Raw genomic sequence first — 20,934 nt, 5'->3', positions numbered from 1 at the left:
ACGATGATGTAATTAGTCACACCACATCCGTCCGCCCGCTTGAGTCTAAAATTTTCCTCAACTGAGGCTGGATTCACACCTATGCAGTTTTAGTGCTTTTTGCATTTTTGCAGATTTGCACTACAGCCCATTTAACATGGTTACCCATGGAACACGTTCTGTAGTGCAAATCTGCAAAATGCAAAAAAGCACTAAAAATGCATAGGTGTGAATCCAGCCTGAAAGGAGAGTCTGCGCATGCGCGATATAGCCACGGTGAAGCCGCGCATGTGCAGTGGACATAGCTTCACCAGAAGTGATGCAGTCGAGGTTCTGCGTAAGTCGAAGAATTTTTTACCACACCGGTATTGAAGTGGTTAAGCGGTCCTGTCATGCTTTTTTTTCTATTACAAGGGATGTTTACATTCCTTGTAATAGGAATAAAAGTGACCCAAACATTTTAAAAAAAAAAAAACAATGTAAAAATAAAAAGTAAAATAAATAAGAATTTTTTTTTTAAATGCACCCCGACCTGACGAGCTTGCGTGCAGAAGTGAACGTATACGTGAGTAGCGCCCGGCATATGAAAATGGTGTTCAAACCACACATATGAGGTATAGCCGTGATTGGTAGAGCAAAAGCAATAATTCTAGCCCTAGACCTGCTCTTTAATTCAAAACTGATAACCTGTAGAAATTTTAAACATTGCCTATTGAGATTTATAAGGGTAAGTTTCAAAAAGAGTCTCTGTCTTTAAGTGGGTAAACTAGGATTCCAAACAATGTACTGAATTGAGAGCAGAACTCTCATTTACAACTTTTTAGAAGCTGACATAAGAACTATGTGAAGCTTGGAATCTGATTGGCTCCTGTACAGGAAGTCAGAACGTCACACATTCCAGCAGAACGTAAGGGGCTGCGCACGCGCGCTCCTTTCCCGGCCTTATCAATGAAACCTCTGGATGATGTCAGCTCCCTCGCCATTGGGCGGTAGGATTTCGCGCATGCTCACTGTACCATTCCTTGCCGTGAATGGGGAGTCGCTCCTGGCAACAAGTCCCTCCCCTTCTCCGGCCGTTAGCGGAGGAGCATGCGCGCTGACCCTTATCTGTGCCTGCGAGAAGCGGTTTCCCGCCCGGGTCGTTCCGCCGGTTGAAGTGGTGATGTGTAGGTCCTGACAGGTAGGCAGGGAAGAGGTCCTAGTCTCGTAGTAGCTATGTGGGTGACGGGAATAGAGACCCAGGCCTCGCTTGAGTGCGGCGCGGAAGTGGCGGGAGATCGTAGGCCTCACCTGTGTCACTGGGGAGGGAGACCGCATGTGCTCTGGTTATTCGGTCACTGCCTCCCCCCCCCCCATGATATGTGCTCTAACGGAACTGTCACCGGTCACTACGTGCTCTCATTATACTGTCACTGGGCCCCTGTATGATATGTGCTCTAACTAGGTTGCCACTGTGCTGTAATTCTATAGGCACTGCTCATTATGTATATCAGTACCCATTATAATAAAAGCAGACCATGTACACGGTGACTAGTGCTTATATAATTGCAGCAAACGCTTTATGTGGTGATCTGTGCCTGTGTGATTAGAGCACACCCTTTACAGGATGATTAGTGCCAAAATATTGAGAAGTAATCTGTGGTGGTGACTAATGCCTGTATATGGAGAGCAGACACACTGACCAGTGACTGTCTAATAAGAGCAGACATTGTACACAATGGCTAATAAAATGTCTGCTCATTATACAGAGTGTGGTGTCGGTATACAGGCACTGTTCCCCATATACGGATGCTGCACACCCCCCGTACGGTGTCTGGCGTCGTCTGGTATACGGGCGCCGTTGCCACACCCCCCCGGTACGGTGTCTGGAATCCGGTATATGGCGCTGTTGTCGCGCCCCCCCCCCCCCCCCCCGCACACGGTGTCTGCCGCCCGGTATACGGACGCATGCACCCCCCCCCACGTACGGTGTCTGGAGTCCGGTATACGGTGCTGTCGTCCACCCAACAACCCCCCCCCCCCCACATGGAAGATGTCTGCTGTCCGGTATACGTCACTGTATCCCACTCCCCCACGTACGGTGTCTGGTATACGGGGCACTCCCCCACATATGGTGTCTGGCGTTTGGTATGCAGGCACTGTCCTGTGGTTTACCCACACTGCGGGTGCAGCGCTTTTATAGAGTTCCTGTGGGTTAGCTGCCAGGATTCTTAATGCCCATACGCACGATACGAAAATCGGATGGAAAAAAAATTTCTGCGACGAGCTGTCTGCTGATTTTTGACAGACTTTCGCTTTTTCGTTAGACAAAACCTGCATGTGCAGACTAAAATTTTTGTTACATGTGAACTAGAGCTGCACGATTAATCGTCAAGAATCGTTATAGCGATCGTGACTAAAATGTTTCCCGATTCTTTCTATGCAAAGAATTCTCTACTCTTCTAAAGCCACAGCTGTCCAAAGAAAGGAAAAGAAAACCTGGGCAGTCTGCCAAGAATCAAAACATTCTTTATCAATTGAACTTGAGTATAAACATTGCAACAATTTTTCAATGGAATAGAATTTGTAATTGAAAAAAGTTTAAACACTAAGGGCCAGTTCACACCAGATGCGGTTCCGTTCCGTGTTCATTTTTTTTTTTCTGCACTAAAAAATGCATGCCCAGTGTTTTCCATGTATTCCAATGGCTCTAGTTCACACCATGCAGTCCGTTTCTGGTGTGGAAACTGACCGGAACTGACTGTATTGGTGCAGAAAAAAATGGAACTGCATCTGGTCTTGGCCCTTAACTTTTTTCTGACATTTTTTTGTTTCAAGTTGAACTTAACCACCCCCCAAACGTACCTGTGTGTGTGTGTATATGTGTATATATATATATATATATATATATATATATATATATATATATATATATATATATATATATATATATATAATTAGCAGACACCCTATTGAATAAAATGGTGGTTGTTCAATATTTTATGTCACACTGTATTTGTGCAGCGGTCTTTCAAATGCAATTTTCTCTTTTGTTCATTGACGAACACAGCTCTAGTAATCTTGACTGTAGTGTTATTACACCATCTTCAGGAGAGGAGTGGCAGAACACGTAATACATGTGAAAAAACAAAGCTTTACAGTTCCGACCAGGGGGCAGTCCCTCTGGTAATAACCCCTCAGCCTGCTTCCTGCAGCTCAGTTTTTTTTCGCAAAGGTGGTAAAAAGCAGCCCCTGTGCCCCCCCCCCCCCCTCCGGGGAGAGCTCAGACTCGGGCCCCGCTGAGACTGCTGGCCCCTGCTGTTTTGTTTCAGATGAAGCTGACCAGGGCCAGACAGAGAGGATGATTCCCCATCGAGGTCCACGCAGGACAAAGCACTAGTTGGAGCTGTGTGTGATACCCTGGAAATTCAGGATACAGCAGGTTCCTCTGCTGAAGTAGCGGTTCCCTTTGGGTCTCACAAGCCAGCCCGTACACCTAAGGTGTTTCCGGCGATCTGACTTCGATAAGTTCATATACAAGGAATGGGGAAGCCTGCAATGGACCTTTTCGGTCCCTAAAAGAATGGCGGTGCGCTACCCCTTTGAGGAGAGCCTGCTTAAAAAAATGGTCGGCTCCTCTGGTCGTGGACCCCCCAGTATCCAGGTTAAACAAAGTAACCACGATCCCGGTAGAGGGGACTCCTGCATTTAAGGACCCTACTGACAGGAAGGCCGAGGCAGTGGCCCGTTCCTTGTTTACGGTTGTAGGGGCAGCAATATGACCGGTACTGGCCACAGCACTTGTGTCGCAGACACTTACTGAATGGGCAAAACTTTTGCACTGTGAATTGGAGAAGCAGCAGGCTACTCCTGTCTGCGAGGAACTAGCAGACCAGTTAGTGCACGGCCACAACTACGTTTGTGACACGGCCCTGGATACGCTTCCTTTGCTCTCCAGGGCTTCAGTGTCAGTAGTGGTGCTACGGCGCTTGATTTGGCTAAAATGTTGGTCTGCAGACCAGGCATCTTAAAAAAAAAAAAAAAAAAAAAAAAGCCTTGCCGGATCTACCCTTCCTTGGTCAGTGGCTTCTCTTTGAAGCCTCGTTTGGATGACCTTATTAAGAATGTCATAGGTGGGAAGAGTACCTTGCTCCCACAGGCCAGGAAAACTAAGAAGCCACAGCGCAGGCAAGGGCCCTAATTATCTGCTCAAAAGAGGCTTTTTCATCCGTCCGGGACTTCTACTAAACGCTGACAGGATGACCTCTGAGGGACAAAAGCGTCCCTGGACCTGCAAGCCTGCGAACAAAAGTGCTACCACATGAAGGTTTGCCCCCGCCTGTCACTTGAGTGGGGAGGGGGGTGGCCTTCGGGAGTTTGCAGCCTGGTGGGCCTCTTGGCTGTCCGACCAATGGGTCTGTGGACTGATTTCCTCAGGCTACAGTAGAATTCCTCTCTTGGCCACCAAACACATTCTTCCCCTCCAGCATACCCTTGCTCGCCGGGGGCCCTGTTGGGGGCAGTAAGGGACACGCTAAGCTGCGGGCTGATAGTGCCTGTTCCGGAATCTGAAAGGTTTCAGGGGTTCTACTCCAATCTGTAGTCCCCAAAAAGGAAGGGGTACGTCCAATCTTGGACCTAAAAGCCCTCAATTGCTTTGTAAAAAGTACAGAGGTTCAGAATGGAATCAGTTCGCTCAGTTGTCACTGCACTCCATCAAGGGGATTCTCTGGCATCTTTGCACATCCAGGATGCGTACCTGCACATACCCATATGCATCAGAGGTTTCTGCGATTTGCAGTAGGGGAAGCCCACTACCAGTTTGTGGCTCTCCCCTTTTGGTTTGGCATCGGCACCCAGAGTCTTTACCGAGGTATTGACTCCAATTTTGGTGTTTGTTGCAACAACGCGGGATCGTGATTGTGATCAGTATCCAGTCAGACAACGCCACAGCGGTGGCATATGTCAACCATCAAGGAGGAACAAGAAGCTTGGCTGCAGCATGGGAGGTCGCTTGCGTCCTTTGAGCAGAGCGACATGTCCGGCCTTGTCGGCAATTTACATCCCAGGAGTATAAAACTGGCAGGCGGACTACCTAAGTTGCCAGATGCTGGACCCAGGAGAATGAGCGTTGCATCCGGAGGTGTTCAGGCTTCTGTGCCTGCAGTGGGGCACACCAGACGTGGATCTCCTAGCCTCCCGACTCAATCAGAAAGTGCCGAGATTCGTATCCAGGACATTAGATCCTTGGGCGGACCCGTCAGACGCGTTGGTGGCTCCATGGGATCAGTACTGACTGATCTACGCTTTTCATCCGCTAAAACTGTTACCATGTCTTTTCCGCAGAGTGGAGGCCGAGGGGATTGCGGTGATACTGATTGCCCCAGATTGGTCTCACCGTCCCTGGTACGCCGACCTAGTACACCTGGTGGTGGACGCTCCCTGGCAACTACCAATGCGAGAAGACCTTCTGTCTCAGTCCTTTTCTCCATCCTGCTTTACCATCATTGGTTTTAACGGCATGGCTGTTGAGAGCCAGGTGCTAAGGAAATGGGGCCTGTCGGACTGTGATTTCAACTATGTTGCGGGCACAAAAAACATCTTTTAAGCAGATATATCTATATCACTATAATCATTTTTATTTATTTTCAGCCTGCCCCCGTGGGATCTGGAGCTGTTGGCGCTTCAGAAACCGACATTTGAGAACATCAGAGAAGTTCCCTTTTTGACTTTCTCAGAAAGTAGTCTTCCTAGTGGCCATTACATAGGCCAGGAGGGTTTTTGGAACAGGGCAACTTGCAAGACAAGGGCCCCAATCTGGTTATCCACAAGGATAAGGTGGTGTTGCGTGTGCAACCTTCTTTTCTACCGAAGGCGGTCTCGGCTTTTCACATCAAGGAAGACATTGTTTACCACCTGTGTCCTAAACCGACACATCCTAAAGAGGTGGTCCGGGCTCTAAGGGTATATTTGTCTGCCACGGCTCCCTTTCGGAAGTCAGACTCTCAGTTCGTAGCTGGCCCGAAAAAAGGGAAGGTGGGCTCATCGGCCATTTCCAGGTGGATCAGAGAGCCGCCCCCCCCCCTTTCCTGTCATGGCCCATTCCACCAGGGCAATTGGAACCTCTTGGGCTTTCCGACATTAAGCGACGACTTGGTCGTCCGTTAACACTTTTACAAAATTCTACAATGTGGATGTAAGCGCATCGTCTGCCTGCTTTGGCCGCAAAGTTTTACAGGTGGCCGTATAATGTTGCAGTTCTGCACTTTTTTTTTCTTCCTTTTTAAAAAAACTGTTAATTTGAGTATTAATGCACTGTTGCATTTGTTGACCGCAGGTTCTGATGTGGTTATTTAAGATGGTGACTACCCTGTTAGGGAGCACCGCTGGTTGTAGGTGAAGTTATAGTGCTGTTCCCACCCCTCGTTATGACACTGCTTGGGGACTTCCCTATGGTCAAGATTACTGGAGCTGTCTGTCACAGCACCCTCCCCTCCTATTGGTTTACATTATACTGCTTGTTGATGTACTGAGCGGCAGGAAGCAGGCTGAGGGGTTCTGCCTAGTTCTCGCCTGAAGGTGGTGTAATAACCCTATGGTCAAGATTACTGGAGCTGTGTCCGTCAATGAACTTCAGAGAAAAGGATTTTACGGTGAGTACAAAAATCCTATATTTTTTTTTTTTTTTTTTTTTTATTACTTTAATGAAAAAAAAATAACCAGTGAAGTTAGCCTTTTTTAATGTGAGAATCGTGTGGGTTTTTTTTTTTTTTAATTTTAAGCAAAAAAATTGATGATTTTTTTTCATGTTGTAAGCGCAAGGCTATAAATGCTTAGAAAAGAAAGAACTCATACAAAACATTACGTCAATTCAGACTTGGTATTCTGTCATACGAAAAAAAAATTTGTTTTGAGTCGCCTTCACTTTCGACATGAGACTAGCATTTTACAAAAAAAAATAGACGTTCGGTCGTTCGAAAATTCTATTACATACTTTCCGAAAGTGCACCAAGCCCACAGGATATGATAGACTATGGCTTAGTACAGATAACTCACAGGAAAGCCACAAGTGCACTGCACATGCGGATCAGTGTGAAAGCATCCACATCAGAGGGCTCCGAAACAGGGGTTGAGCACACCTGCACTACAGTGACCACTCAGAGCAGACATTGCATGTGGCTACCAGTGACTATAATAAAAACAATGTCTGCTCATTACCTGCTTGCCGCCATGCATTGTAGTTTTACTGCTGACTGCCCAGAATTGTGTTATTTACGTGATCCTACTTTTCGGGGTAAGGGGAATAAATGCACCTCACAGTAAACACTGGCTCTGCACACAGTTAACCCTTTGATTGCGCCAGATGTTACCCCCTTCCTGCCCAGTGTCATTATTACAGTGACCGTGCATTTTATTAGCACTGATTGCTATATTAGTGGCAGTGAGTCAGTTCCCACCTAGTGTCAGTTTGCCTGTCAGTCCCGCTATAGGTGGCTGATCGCCACCATTACTGGTATAAAAAAAAAAAAATTGGCCTAAATTTTATGAAGAAATTTTTACTTTTACTTTAAAAAAAAAACTTTTTCTTTTTTTCAGTTTTTATAGTGCAAAAAAAAATGATCAAATAAAACCAAAGGAAAGCTATTTGTGGGGAAAACTATGGTAAAAAATTCTGTTTGTGTACAGCGTTGCATGACCGCGCAATTGTTATAGCGCAGCATAATATAGCAAAAAAAGGTCATCATGAAGGGGGGGGTAAAAATTCCAGAGCTAAAGTGGTTATACAGGAGCTGGCCACTGTGTACAGTATCTGCTCGCACTATACAGGCATTGATCGACCTGTACAGAGTATACTGTCCTTTAATGAAAGTGCTGGTCAAAAAGTAAATGTGTGCTCCCATTATACAGATACTGGTCCTACTGTACAGTAGAGCTGCACAATTAATCGTCAAGAACCGTTATTGCAATCTTGATTAAAGGTGTGTCTCAATTCTTTCTATGCAAAGAATTCTCTCTGCTCTTCTGAAGCCACAGCCCTCCAAAGGAAGAGAACTGGGCAGTCTGCCAAGAATCAAAACATTCTATCAGTTGAACTTGAGTATAAACATGGTAACAATTTGTCAATGGAATAGACTGTGTGTGTGTGTGTGTAAAAAGTTTAACCACTTAAACACCTAAACCTTTTTCTGACATTTTGTTGTTTTTCAAGTTAAAAATCCCCCCCCCCCCCCCTTTCTAGCACAAATAAAAATAATAATTACTTGCAACCCCAAAACTATATATTTTTAGTAGAGACCCTAGAGAATAAAATGGTGGTTGTTGTAATATTTTATGTCACATTGTGTTTGGAAAATTGGATGAATTGGGGAAAAAAAAAAAGTGTGTGTGTGTGTGTATATATAAAATATATTGTGAGATTTTACGTTGCGAGAATCGTCATCCTTTTTTTATTCAAAGCAAAAAAATCATGATTCTAATTTTGGCCAGAATCGTGCAGCTCTACTGTACAGTGCCTGCTCTCTTCATGCAGGCAGTAGTCACTGTTTACATCAGACGTGGACAAAGTTAATGTGGAGTATAGGACTCAGCAGGATTTTTGAAGAGCCAGTTCCATTCACATAAACTTAATAGATCCAGTTTAGTCTCTGACCTTTCTGTGTGGACATTGGTCATTATGTAGGCCATGGCTATGATGTACTAACTTTAGGATGCTTGTATGACTGGTCTGATTTTACTATGGCTGATTACCGTATATACTCGAGTATAGGCCGACCCGAATATAAGCCGAGGCCCCCAATTTACCCCCAAAAAAACTGGCAAACTTATTGACTCGTGTATAAGCCGAGGGTGAGACATGCCTGTCCATCCCTGTGTGTGTGTCCGTCCATCCCTGTGTGTCCGTCCATCCATCCCTGTGTGTGTGTGTGTCCATCCATCCATCCATCCCTGTGTGTGTGTGTCTCCATCCATCCATCCATCCCTGTGTGTGTGTGTCTCCATCCATCCATCCATCCATCCATCCCTGTGTGTGTGTGTCTCCATCCATCCATCCATCCATCCCTGTGTGTGTCTCCATCCGTGTGTGTGTGTGTGTGTGTGTGTGTGTGTGTGTGTGTCCGTCCAGCCTACCTTTGTCCCGAGCCTCCGTCCCGTGCCTTGCCTCCGTCCCGTGCCGTGCCTTGCCTCCTTGCATCCGTCCCGTGTCGTGCCTTGCCTTGCCCCCGTCCCGTCCCGTCCCGTGCCGTGCCGTCCCGTGCCCTCTTCGTCGGCGGCCATTGTAAAGTTCAAAAGCTGCGCCGCCGCCTTCGCCTGTGATAGGCGGAACACTGAATTTCCCAGCAGCCTGTGTTCCGCCTATCACAGACGTCGTATCATCCTCGTCCGTAGTGCGAGGATGATACGACGTCCGTGATAGGCGGAACACAGGCTGCTGGGAAATTCAGTGTTCCGCCTATCACAGGCGAAGGCGGAGCCGGAGGCGCGGCTTTTGAATAGAATGGCCGCTGTCTGTCTGCTCGACACGCTGATCGAGCGGGCAGACAGCGATGACTCGAGTATAAGCCGAGGGGGGCACTTTCACCCTCAAAAAAGAGGCTGAAAATCTCGGCTTATACTCGAGTATATACGGTACATTAGATTTGTTTCTTCTTTGAGGCTGATGATGTGTACCAGTACAAAAAGCACCTGTTGATCTTGCTGGAAGTGCAGTGTCCTCGTCACTTCCTCTGATCTGAACTCTTAAACAAATGTTATCGATCTTCTGTAAGTTGGGGTGGCCAAAGACTGATTGAAATTTGTCTGATTCAGCAGGAACCGGGCAAATTTCGACCGATGGCCAGGCTGGTTGTACTGAAGACCATCCATTGATTATCTTCAGGACAACCAGCCTGTGTGGTGTTTTATTTTATATTTTTGTGTGGTCACTGCTGGTCACTATAGCTGCTGGCAGTGATCATTGTATTCTGACTGCTGGGAAACCTCCTACTGTCAGAATACAATACTGTGTTGATGAGGGAATTGAGCAATGTTCTTTTGTTTAACTTGTGTCTGAGCCTGTGAGGAGTGAGAGAGCTACTGCGCTCATGCACATCGCTGGATCCAGATTGTCCTCGGGTAACTATACGTGGGGGCTGGGGGGAGCAGCAGTTTTTCCTTTTAATACAGAGAATGCACTAAGGTAAAAAGCCTTTGGAGCCCTGGAAGGTCTGACCAGAGCACTTTTTACAATTTGACACTGCGTTGCTTTAACTGGCAATTGCACGGTCATGCAATGCTGTACCCAACAAAATTTGCAGCTTTTTTCTTTTTTTTTTTTTGTCCCCCACAAATAGAGCTTTTCTTTTGGTGGTATTTGATCACCTTCTGCATTTATTTTTTGCGTTATAAGCAGAGAGTGACAATTTTGAAGAAAAACAATATTTTTTGCTATAATATTCCCACAAATGAGAAAAAAAAAAATTTTTTTTCATCAGTTGAGGCCAATATGTATTCTTCTACATATATTTGGTTAAAAATTGTAATGGGCGTCTGGTTTGCGCAAAAGTTATAGTATCTACAATCTATGGGAAAGATTTATAACGTTTATTACTAGTAATGGCGTTAATTGCGACGGACAGATTGGAGACCTTTGACACATTTTTGGGACCATTGACGTTTATAGCGCGATCAGTGCTATAAATATGCACTGTATAAATATTACTGGCAGGCAAAGGGTTAACTGTGTGGGGATGAGACTAACTAGAAGAGATGACAGATCGCGGTACCTACTTTGTGGGAAAACATGATCTGTCTTCTCCTCCTCTGACAGCACAGGGGGGCTTTGCTGAGATCAGTGATCCCTGAGATCTCCCCTTGAGACAGAGAGGCACTGAGGGCACAGATTCCCCATTCCCTTTCTCTGTCGCCTCAGCTGCATTGGAGATGAATGGACAGGAGACCGCAGCTCCTCTCCATTCATAAACGGAGACATCGCAATTACAGACTCTGCTCGGTTATGGGAATGGACAGTCGTGAACACGAACCAGGGCCGATCCTGGGGTCACACAAGTATTTTTGGCACCCCCTCATGGGTGTGGTCATCTTACTAACTCCTTCCCTTTACAAATATTTCTATGGCAACGACTCAACCAGAGATGCTCCTCCCCTTTGTTACCAATGATCTCTTAACAATAAACAAAATGCAGGAATAGAAGCAGAGACCGGGGGGGGGGGGTGGGGTGGGGGTCTCTAATGGACACAGAGAGGGCCTCTGTTAGGAAGAGCCCCCAGACATACTACAGGAGATGGTCAGAGGCTGCAGACATGATGCAAGAGATCAAGGCAGCCTACCAGTGCCCCTGAATCGCACAGAGCAGCAATCTCCAGCTGTCACGGAGCTTGTATTTGAATTGCTTGGGCGGCCATTGTAGCAAAGTCCCGGCTCCTATGGTACAAGTCACACATTAAATTTTTCCGTCTATCACAGGAGGCGGGAATTTGTTATAGCACTGTTCGATATTTCAGACCAAAGCTTGTGCGGTGTGTGTGTGTGTGTGTGTGACATACACAAGGAGGGCAGGGAGCACTCTGGCACTCGTGGCCAGTGCAAGGCCTACATAGGTGAAGATGCATTTTGCCACCCAGCTGCGCCATCCTCTTGCTACTCCCTGTCTAAAACTGAGCTGGTACCTCCTTCACAGTGCGCCTGTAATGTGATGGGGTGCAACATAAAGGATGTCACATACCACTAAAAATGGAGCTGTGTAATGAGGAGGGTGGGATTATACATTCCTCGCTAACCTTCACTGGCCACAGGCAGCTGAGGCCAACTAAAACTTCCAATGGCTGGGTTCACCCCATAAGCAAACTCCCAGGTCACACCTCCCATATGGTGTATATATTCCCACCCACCCTGATCACACCTCCCCAGATACCATTACTCTAATTGTACCCCTCTACACACTGCAGAGCACTCCATCATTACGAGAGAGGGGGGTGGAAAGAGGGCGCAGAGAGAGAAGGGGGGGCTGGGGGAGGAGAGAGGGTGGTAGACAGAGGGAAGCTGACAGAGCAGGCTCAGAAAGAGCATGGCTGAGTGAGAGAGAAGGGTCTCGGAGACAGAGAGAGATGGGGGGCTGACAGACAGGGATGGGTTGAGAGAGAGAGACCCCTAGCCCTGTCCCTATCCACATTCCCTCCTCTGCCCCCCACCCCCCCATCCCAATCTGTATCTGCAGGTAGGTCTGTGACAGAGTATGATGCCCAGTACCTTCTTGATCCAGGAGGTGCTCTGCTGCTCCTTCCAGCAGCTCCCACTTGTCCTTGTCCTCCAGGCCCCCCTGCTGATGCTGGAGCAGAGAAGGAAGTTGGAGACTGAGTCTAGGCTTTGGGACTCTGGGGATACTTCTGAGCGTCACTTCGGGGGTCAAGGAGGCTGTGAAGCTTTTTCTCTCTCCTGGGCTCCTGGCTGCCCTCAATGTTCACCTTCCACATGGATGCAGCCTCCTTGTGAGGGGGTGCCTCCCACTTACAATGTAGAGATCCCTGCACCCAGAGGACACTGCTGTACCACGCTCCCACTGCCACCCACCTGACATTGCAACAGGCCTGGTGCGAGGATTTTTGACACCCTGAGCACTATGGCACATGGATGTCAGCAAGGACCACTATGGCACATGGGAGGCTGGAAGATTGGCGCATTTAGGGAAGAGAGAGATCGCTCACCCTGGGCTCCAATGCTGCATTGTTTTCAGAGGCACTCTCAGGCAGCGACATCAGGACAGGAGCACTGGCTACTTTGAAATCCCCTGCCCACAACCCCTTCCAGGCACATATTGGCTGCAGAAAGAGGTTGTGGGTGGGCACAAGGGGGGTGAAAATGGGGAGGAGGTGGGGCAGTCCTAGCCTACCGCCTCCTCCCTCCTCATACGGACTATACAGTGGGATGGGGGATGTGCACACTCGGAACTGACAGTGCCCTGGCACTTCGGCGCACCCGCCTAGGATTGGCCCCGTCACTGAGCATTCAGAAAAGGAAAGAGCCAGTAAATGACAGATTTACCAGCTCCCTCCTCTGCTCTCCATCTTGATGGATCTGGCATGGGGGGACCAGAGGACATGGGGGATATGGAGGACACAGGACAGGCAGGGGCGATGTGGTGAGGGGGAGGTACAAGCACCGATCTCCCTGCCCAGTTATCCAGGTGACACATCGGTGCATTTGCAGGAGTACAAGTACTCCTACAAATGCTCAGTATCAGTGCAACCCTAATGATTAGGGGATTTAAGTCCTAAAATATCCCTTTCCTTAAAGGGCACATTTGCTAATCTAATAAATACAGGTTGGTGGAACAAGGAGGGTGGGTTAGTCTCTTTAGGAGTCAAGGTTTGTATAATGTATTCTGCTGGTTCTCTGGCTTCTACGGTGCTTTGCAAGGTATATACCACTGCATATACGCCGATCAGCCATAAACCACTGACAGGTAAAGTGAATAACATTGATTATCTCGTTACAGTGGGATATAGTAGGCAGCAAGTGAACATATTGTCCCAGAAGTTGATCTGATGAAAGTAGAAAAAATGGGTAAGTGTAAGGATTTGAGCAACTTTAACAAGGGCCAGATTGTAATGGCTAGACTACTGGGTCAGCGCAATCCAAAACTGCAGCTCTTCTGGAATGTGCCTGTTCTGCAGGGGTCAGGACCTACCAAAAGTGGTCCAAGGAAGGAATGAAAATGGCAGAGGCTCAAAGTGGTTGTAAGGGCACTTTGTTTTTTTTTAATCTTTTATGCATGAAGGTAAAAAACCTGTGTGCAGCAGCTTTCACTAATACCTGAGCCCCCTCTCCATCCAGCGATGTCCACGAGAGCCTTGCCTCCCTGGGGACTCCCACTCCTGATTAGCGTTTGGCAGCAGCGGGAGCCATTGGCTCTAGCTTCTGTCAATCACAGCCAGTTAGTCCATAAGGCTCTGTGTGGACACATGGAAATGCGCCTGCTTGGGTGCCCACAGAGAAAGCTGTGGCAGGAAGGAGGGGCCAGGAGAGCTGGTGTGGGAGAGGAGCCACCAGGCTGCTCTGTGGAAAACCATTGCACAGAGCAGATAAGTATAACATGTTTGGAGGGGAAAAAAAAACTATAAAAAAGCAAGTTTAATATTGCTTTGCACGTGTGCAACAAAGGCTGGCCCATGTAGTCTAATCCAATAGAAGAGCTACTTGAGCTCAGATTGCTGAATAAGTTCATGCTGGTTGCAATGAATGTCAGAACACACCGTGCTTCACAGCTTGTTGCATGTGGGGCTACGCATGTTGACCTGTGTTCACAGCATGGCCATGTAGGGATCAGAACTGGACCACTGAGCAATGGAAGAAAGTGGCCTGGTCTAAAGGAAGCAAGAATAATTTGGGAAATGCAATTTCTAGGTGTTAACTTGGCGTCCGAATCTCAATCCAGGTGAGCATCTGTGGGATGTGCTGGAAAAACAAGTTTATTCCGTGGAGACTCCACCTTGCAACTTACAGAACTTAAAGCCCATCTCCCAAGCAAACATTTTTATTTATTTTTCCCCCCTATTCAGTGGGGCTATGCCCGCATTGCATAGGTCAATTGCTTGTTTTTTATAAGGGTGAGCACAAAGCTTATACCTGCCTGATCCGCTGATTCCCCAGATAATCTAGTTCCCCCATGGTCCAGCTGTAGCATGTTCCTGTGTATGGAGCATGCTCTGGGGTGCAGACGTTGGCAACAGTCCACTTTAAAGACCACTGGAACGCGGGGGTGGAGGATCAAGTAAATCCCTGTTGTCACCCCCTACAATAAAACAGGCAGTTAACTCTGGCTTGGTGCAGATACCATCATACCTTCTGAGGTCTAGTGGAGTCCATTCCTTGACTAGTTATGGTGGGTGGTCATAATATTATGGCTGATTAGTGTATGCAAATCTAGGTTCCTGCTTTAAATTTTTCATGTCACATTAATCACAAGGTCACCTCTGAGCAGGTGATTCCAGAGCAATCATATTTGTCAATCTGCTTCAGGGTGCATCTTCTCATCACGCATTATCTGGGGATCTACTGGCTCTATGTCTGCAGGGTTGGTAGCGCTAGTCCTGATATATTTACAAAGCTCATTAACACCTCTGTTGGACTACAAAATGCCTCTTTACGGAGGAACTGTTCTGTGGTAGAGAACTGGGTAGGACTTGCACTGCTTGGGATTTTTATTGCAGCAGTGAAGGTGTTGGCTCACTGGATTTCTGCCAGTATCTACTAGTACTTTTCTACTCTTGCAGTGCAGCTTCTTTTAGGATATACTCTGTAATTTTGTTCAAACATACTTTGTTCAGAATTGCCTATACAGCTGTGGAAGTCTTTGAAGGTTTTATTGTTGCTGTGTATGTGTTCAAAAAAACAACAACTTATTTTAGAACCATCCTTATTGCAGGTAAAATGGCAAAAAGAGTAGCTGACAAGGAGCTGACTGACCGCAATTGGGATCAAGAGGAGGAGGCGGAGGATGTGAGTGAGCTTTTGACGTGGGGATAGTGGTTTTTGTAGGGCTCTTCCATGATTTCTTTTGTTCGTTGACAGACACAGCTCCTTTAAATCTTGACCTTAGGGTTCTATCGCCAGCTTCAGGAGAGGACTAGGCAGAACATGTAAAAACTGCACAGCACCACCCAGGGGGCGTTCTCACTGGCTATAACCCCTCACTCTGCCTAGTGTAGAAGGACCTGGCTCCCGGAGGGGACCATTGGCCCTTGGAATGTTCTTTTTTTATTTTTTTATTTTTTTCCTGCAATTTTGATCCTGTGATCTACAATCAACAGCTGGGCTGGGTGACAGGCTGAATAATATAGATCCTTATAGTCTTCCCAGCCTGGCCATTGAGCGTGAGCAGACCCTAGCTACGTGCTGGATCAACCACGACATGCCCTTTTCTGGGTCCAGGGGCGGCTGGTGAGCTATATGTTCCGGGGCACACATGACAGGCCTAATGCTGTCCTTGTCACAGTGTGCCGTGGCTGACAGCCACTTCGTACTGCTCGGGTGATTGGTCTGTGGTGGAATGCGTCCACCAGTCCCTACAGGAGGGGTAAGTACGACTCCACTTGCCTCGGCAGGATGGAGCAGCTGGGTATTCCCTGGGAGGTCGACTAGGGGGGTCTTTCACTTACATTTTCCCTCTCTTCTCTCCCTGTCCCTCATTCCCTCCTCCCCATACTGGGGCCATTGTGTGACTGGGCATGAGGTGCGGTACCTGGCCCGTGGTTCGAGGGGAGGCCGCTGCGCGTTCCGCATCAATTTTTCTGAGGTCACGGCCATTTTCCTGTAGCCCTAGTCAGTGTGTTTCTGCCAGCCATTTCCTAGAAGGTTCGGGAGTCATTTTCTGAGGATTTTTTTGCTAGAACAGCCGGCGACCATTTTCTTGTAGCCTCCGCGCGGTTTACCTCTATCGCTGGTGACTGTGCTTCCAGAACAGTGCGGTTTTCACTCAGAACACCTCGTGACTGACACAGGGCAGAGCGGACTGCGGTAGCACAGCGCAGTACTCAGTCAGGATGGTGTGTCCTGCGGGGGGCCCCTCAGTCTGTGAGCAGCTAGGGAGGTGGGATTTTGTGCACCTTGCCTTAAAGAGGGATTCCACCCAAAAAAAAATATTAAAAGCCAGCAGCTATAAATACTACAGCTGCTGACTTTTAATAAATGGACACTCACCTGTCCCGGGTTCCAGTGATGCCGGGATCGATCCCTCGGCTGCTGCAGTCACCATTCTAGGTGAGGGAATCAGGAAGTGAAGTGAATCGGCTTCACTTCCCGGTTCCCTACTGCGCATGCGCGCGCCGCGCAATAGGAAATCTCCGCGCTGTCACTGGGACCCGTGTGTGTCCCAGCAGACAGCGTGGCAGGGCAGGAATGGCGTAGACTCCCACGGGAGTCTATGCCCGGAAGTGGGTGAAAATACCTGTCTTTGACAGGTATCTCCACCCCCCTCCCCCCTGAAAGGTGTCAATTGTGACACCGGAGGGGGGGAGGGATGCGATCAGCGGAGGTTCCACTTTAGGTTGGAATCCCGCTTTAAGTAGTGACAGGCGAGTGAGGGTTCGCATGGTGTCAAAAGCTGGCACTTCTTTCCCAGACATCCCTGCTATTGCAACCGGCTCACCTGCACAAAATGTGCCTAGGAATGCTTTGTTCTCTGTTGCCAGGATGGAGGCGGCGTGCAGACTCAAGGGGGGGGTAAAAAAACGTTGTTCTGACGTGTCAGAGGATGCAGACCAGGACCATTTGGACAATGAGGATGACTGTGTGTCCGGGTCAGCGCAGGTAAAAGCATTAGTAGGCGCACTTATCACAGCGGTGTGGGATACCCTGAAGGTACAGAATACAGCAGGGTCATCTGCATAGGTGGCGGTCCCTTTTGGGTCCCGCTAACTGGCCCGCGCGCCTTAGGTGTTTCCATATTTGAATATTTACAGTAAATGGGGAAGCCCGCAACTAGCATTGCCAGTCCCTAGAAGAGTGGCGGTGCGTTACCGTTTTGAGGAGAGCCTCCTGAAAAAATGGGCATCTCCTCCGGTCGTTGACTCCCCGGTATCCAGGTTGAATAAAGTAACCACGATTCCAGTAGAAGGGACTCCTGCCTTCAAGGACCCTGCCGACAGGAGGGCCAAGGCAGTGGCCCGGACTTCCCCGTTCTGCGTAGAACCGGCAGATCAGTTGGTGCAAGGCCTTAAGTATGTTTGTGATGCGGCCCTGGATACGGTCCCCCTGCTGTCTAGAACATCAGTATCAGCAGTGGTGCTACAGCGCCTGATTTGGCTGAAATGCTGGTCTGCGGATCAGGCATCTTTAAAAAAAAAAAAAAAAAAAACTGGTGGATTTGCCCTTTCAAGGTGAGAGGCTATTTGGAGCCTCCCTGGATGACATTATTAAAAATGTTACCGGTGGGAAGAGCACGTTACGCACACAGTCGAAGGGTAAAGAACCACACCGTAGGCAAGGGCCCTCTTTTTCTGCTCAGAAATAGATTTTTCGCCCGCCGGGGTCGGCAGGTAAGCGTTCCCAGGCCAACAAGGCGCCTGCTGAAGTACAAAATCGTCTCCGGTTTCGCAAGCCTGTGAGCAGAATTTTACTGCATGAAGGTTTGCCCCCATCGGACTCTTGGGTGGGGGGGTTGCCTTCAGGAGATTGCAGGTCGGTGGACCTCCCTACTGTCTGACCAATGGGTCTGCAAACTGGTTTCATCGGGATAAAAGATGGTTTCTTTCTTGTCCACCAAACGGATTCTTTTCCTCCAACTTTTATCTACTTCTGGCTCGTCGAGAGGCCTTGTTTGGGGCAATACAGGACCTGCTACTACGCGGGGCGATGTACCGATGCTTGAAAGGTCTCTGGGATTCTACTCCAATCTGTTTGTAGTCCCAAAGAAGGAAGAGGTCCGTCCAATCCTTCACCTCAAGGCCCTCAACAGCTTTGCGAAAGTGCAAATGTTCAGGATGGAATCGGTTCGCTTTGTGGTCGCTACACTCCATCAATGGGGCTTCCTGGCATCCTTGGACATCAAGGACGCATACTTGCATGTACCCATATGCCTCAGGCATCAGGTTTCTGCAATTTTTTTTCTCTCTCCCTTTTGGCCTGGCGTCAGCACCCTGGGTCTTCACCAAGCTGTTGACCCCAATTCTGGCATTAAGGCAACATGGGATTGCAATCGTGGGTTACATAGACCTCCTTCTGAGAGCAGCTTCCGCCTCAGAATTAAGGGAGGATGTGGAGAACACCATGCAAACTCTCTGGGAGTTTCGTTGGGTATTGAACCTAAAAAAAGTCGGTTTTGGTGCCAACTTAACACCTGGAGTACCTGGGCTTACTACTGGGCTCCTCAGAAGCGAGAGTCTTTCTTCCTTCAGACAAGCCCCTCTGATTTGACCACCGCTGCCTCCAGAAACCGCCGTTTGAAAATATTAGGGAGTTCCGCTTGTTGACTTTCTCGGAAAGTAGTTTTTCTAGTGGCAATTACATCTGCCAATTTCTGAATTGGCAGCCTTGTCGTGCAAGTCTCCCTACCTGGTTCTCCACAAGAATAAGGTGGTGCTATGTTCGCAGCCCTTTTTTTATTTCATTTTTTATTTTATTTTTTTTATTTTTATTTTCTGAAGCTGGTTTTGGCTTTTCATCTAAATGGGGACATTGTGCTGCCATCCCTATATCCTAAGCCAACACATCCGAAGGAAGTTGCCTTACATTCCCTGGACGTGCTCCATGCTCTACGGGTATATCTGTCTGCTACGGCTCCATTCTGGAGGTCAGACTCTGTATCAGTGGCTGGTCCAAAAAAGGGTCTGACGGTCTTGTCGACCACCATCTCTCGGTGGGTCAGACAGATCGTGGTTCAGGCTCGCGCCTTAAAAGGGGCGGGTGCCCCCCTTTCCTGTCACGGCACATTCCAGCAGGGCAATTGGAACCTCCTGGACTTTCCGACATCAAGCGTCTGTTTCCCAGGTGTGTAAGGGGGCAGGGACTTGGTCGTCCTTTCACAAAATTTTTCAAAGTTGACGTGAGCACATCTTTGGATGCTTGCTTTGACTGCAAGGTTTTGCAGGAGGCTGTGTAAGGTTGCAATTCACACTTTCATTTTAAGTTACAAGGTTGTTGTGAACGCATCTTCAAATGCATAAGTTGGCCGCAGGTTTTGCTGGCGGCTGTTTAAGTTGGCAACTCCTCTGAGGAGTTCCTCTTTGTTGTTGTGGGTGAAGTTATTTATTGTGGTTTCCATCCCGCATTTTTTACGGCTTGGAGACATTCCTAAAGTCAAAATTTAAAGGAACTGTGTTCGTCAATGAATGAAAGAGAAAATAGGATTTTTGTACTCACCGTAAAATCCTTTTCTCTGAAGTTCATTGTCGGATACAGCACCCACCCCTTCTATTTTTGATTTACTGCTTTTTGACGAACTGAGCTGCAGGAAGAATAGTGAGGGGGTTATAGCCAGTGGGACCCCTGGGCAGTGCTGTAAAGTTTTTTTTTTTCTTTTTTTCTTTAAATGTTCTGCCTAGTCCTCTCCTGAAGGTGGCAATATAACCCTAAGGTCAAGATTTAAAGGAGCTGTGTCCATCAATGAACTTCAGAGAAAAGGATTTTACGGTGAGTACAAAAATCCAAAAAATACATATTTTTTGCTCTTCATCGTCATTCAAGGATCTTTGTGAAAGAGCGCTTCCCCTTTCCAGACAGATTATTTATTCTAAGGGGGGGGGGATTCTCAATTGCCTATAAAGTGGATGAACTGAAAGGCCTCATACACACTGGACATGTTTTCAGCGGCTTCTAGGGGCATCTGGTGTCTTGTGTCCAATCGCTTGACACCTGTAAATGCCCCCCCGTCAAAACAAAACGCTGCTGCCAGGAGAAAAGGCTTCTAGGAGAGTTGGCAAAACATCCTGTGTGCATGAGGCCAAAAAGTGAAGATTTGCTGTGTAATAGAGAACATCTTGAAATGTTAATTTTGTCAATGCAATGCCCTGAAAGATTTACTTTTTTGTTTGGACATGCTCTTGTACAAATCCAGAAAGTGTACTGTTATTTTTCTATCTGTAGTGTAAGATCCAAAGTACTGCTGCCTCTTGACTTCTAGTCTTGGCAGATTTGGAGTGGAATTTGTTGATGTCACTATTGTTCTGCTCACTGTTCTCTTTGCTAGAGACTGCCATGAGGAAGCAAAGCCCTACCTCTAACGAGATTGCTACCTCCACTAGGGCTGGGGAAAAATGTATTTGAATCTTGAATTGAGTTGAGAGGTCAAATAGATCCAAATTGTCAGCAAATTGATTTATTTTTTTGAGACAATCGCCCAGCTCTAGCCTCCACACAGACACTATGCCAAACAAGGCATGGTAAGCCAGGTATGGGGAAAAGATTGTCTGTAGGGAGATCACGGGCAATACGGGTGGCTAGTTATTTGTCCCGTGTCTGCCTTTTTTTGTGGAAAGCTTCAA

The 20,934-nt window shown here is 47.6% G+C and overlaps 1 protein-coding gene across 2 annotated transcripts in view; it reads left to right on the top strand.

Moving 5' to 3' along the window:
* The first annotated feature begins 993 nt into the window (after positions 1 to 993).
* Positions 994 to 20,934, top strand: part of NUP50 (nucleoporin 50) — a 46,541-nt gene continuing 26,600 nt past the window's right edge. The window contains exons 1-3 of one of the 2 annotated variants that reach the window (XM_077469364.1): positions 994 to 1,159; positions 13,452 to 13,519; positions 15,381 to 15,454. In XM_077469364.1, the coding sequence (XP_077325490.1) occupies positions 13,501 to 13,519; positions 15,381 to 15,454 (93 nt within the window). In that variant the 5' untranslated portion in view covers positions 994 to 1,159; positions 13,452 to 13,500. The remainder of the gene's footprint in view (positions 1,160 to 13,451; positions 13,520 to 15,380; positions 15,455 to 20,934) is intronic. The other variant, XM_077469365.1, reaches the window with a different exon arrangement.

This window comes from Lithobates pipiens, unplaced genomic scaffold (genome assembly GCF_037356315.1).
Source record: "Lithobates pipiens isolate NorthernLeopardFrog02 unplaced genomic scaffold, aLitPip1_a1.2 Scaffold_8, whole genome shotgun sequence".
NCBI lineage: Eukaryota > Metazoa > Chordata > Amphibia > Anura > Ranidae > Lithobates > Lithobates pipiens.
Note: the sequence above shows the minus strand (reverse complement) of the source record. Positions and strands in the feature narration are given on the sequence as shown.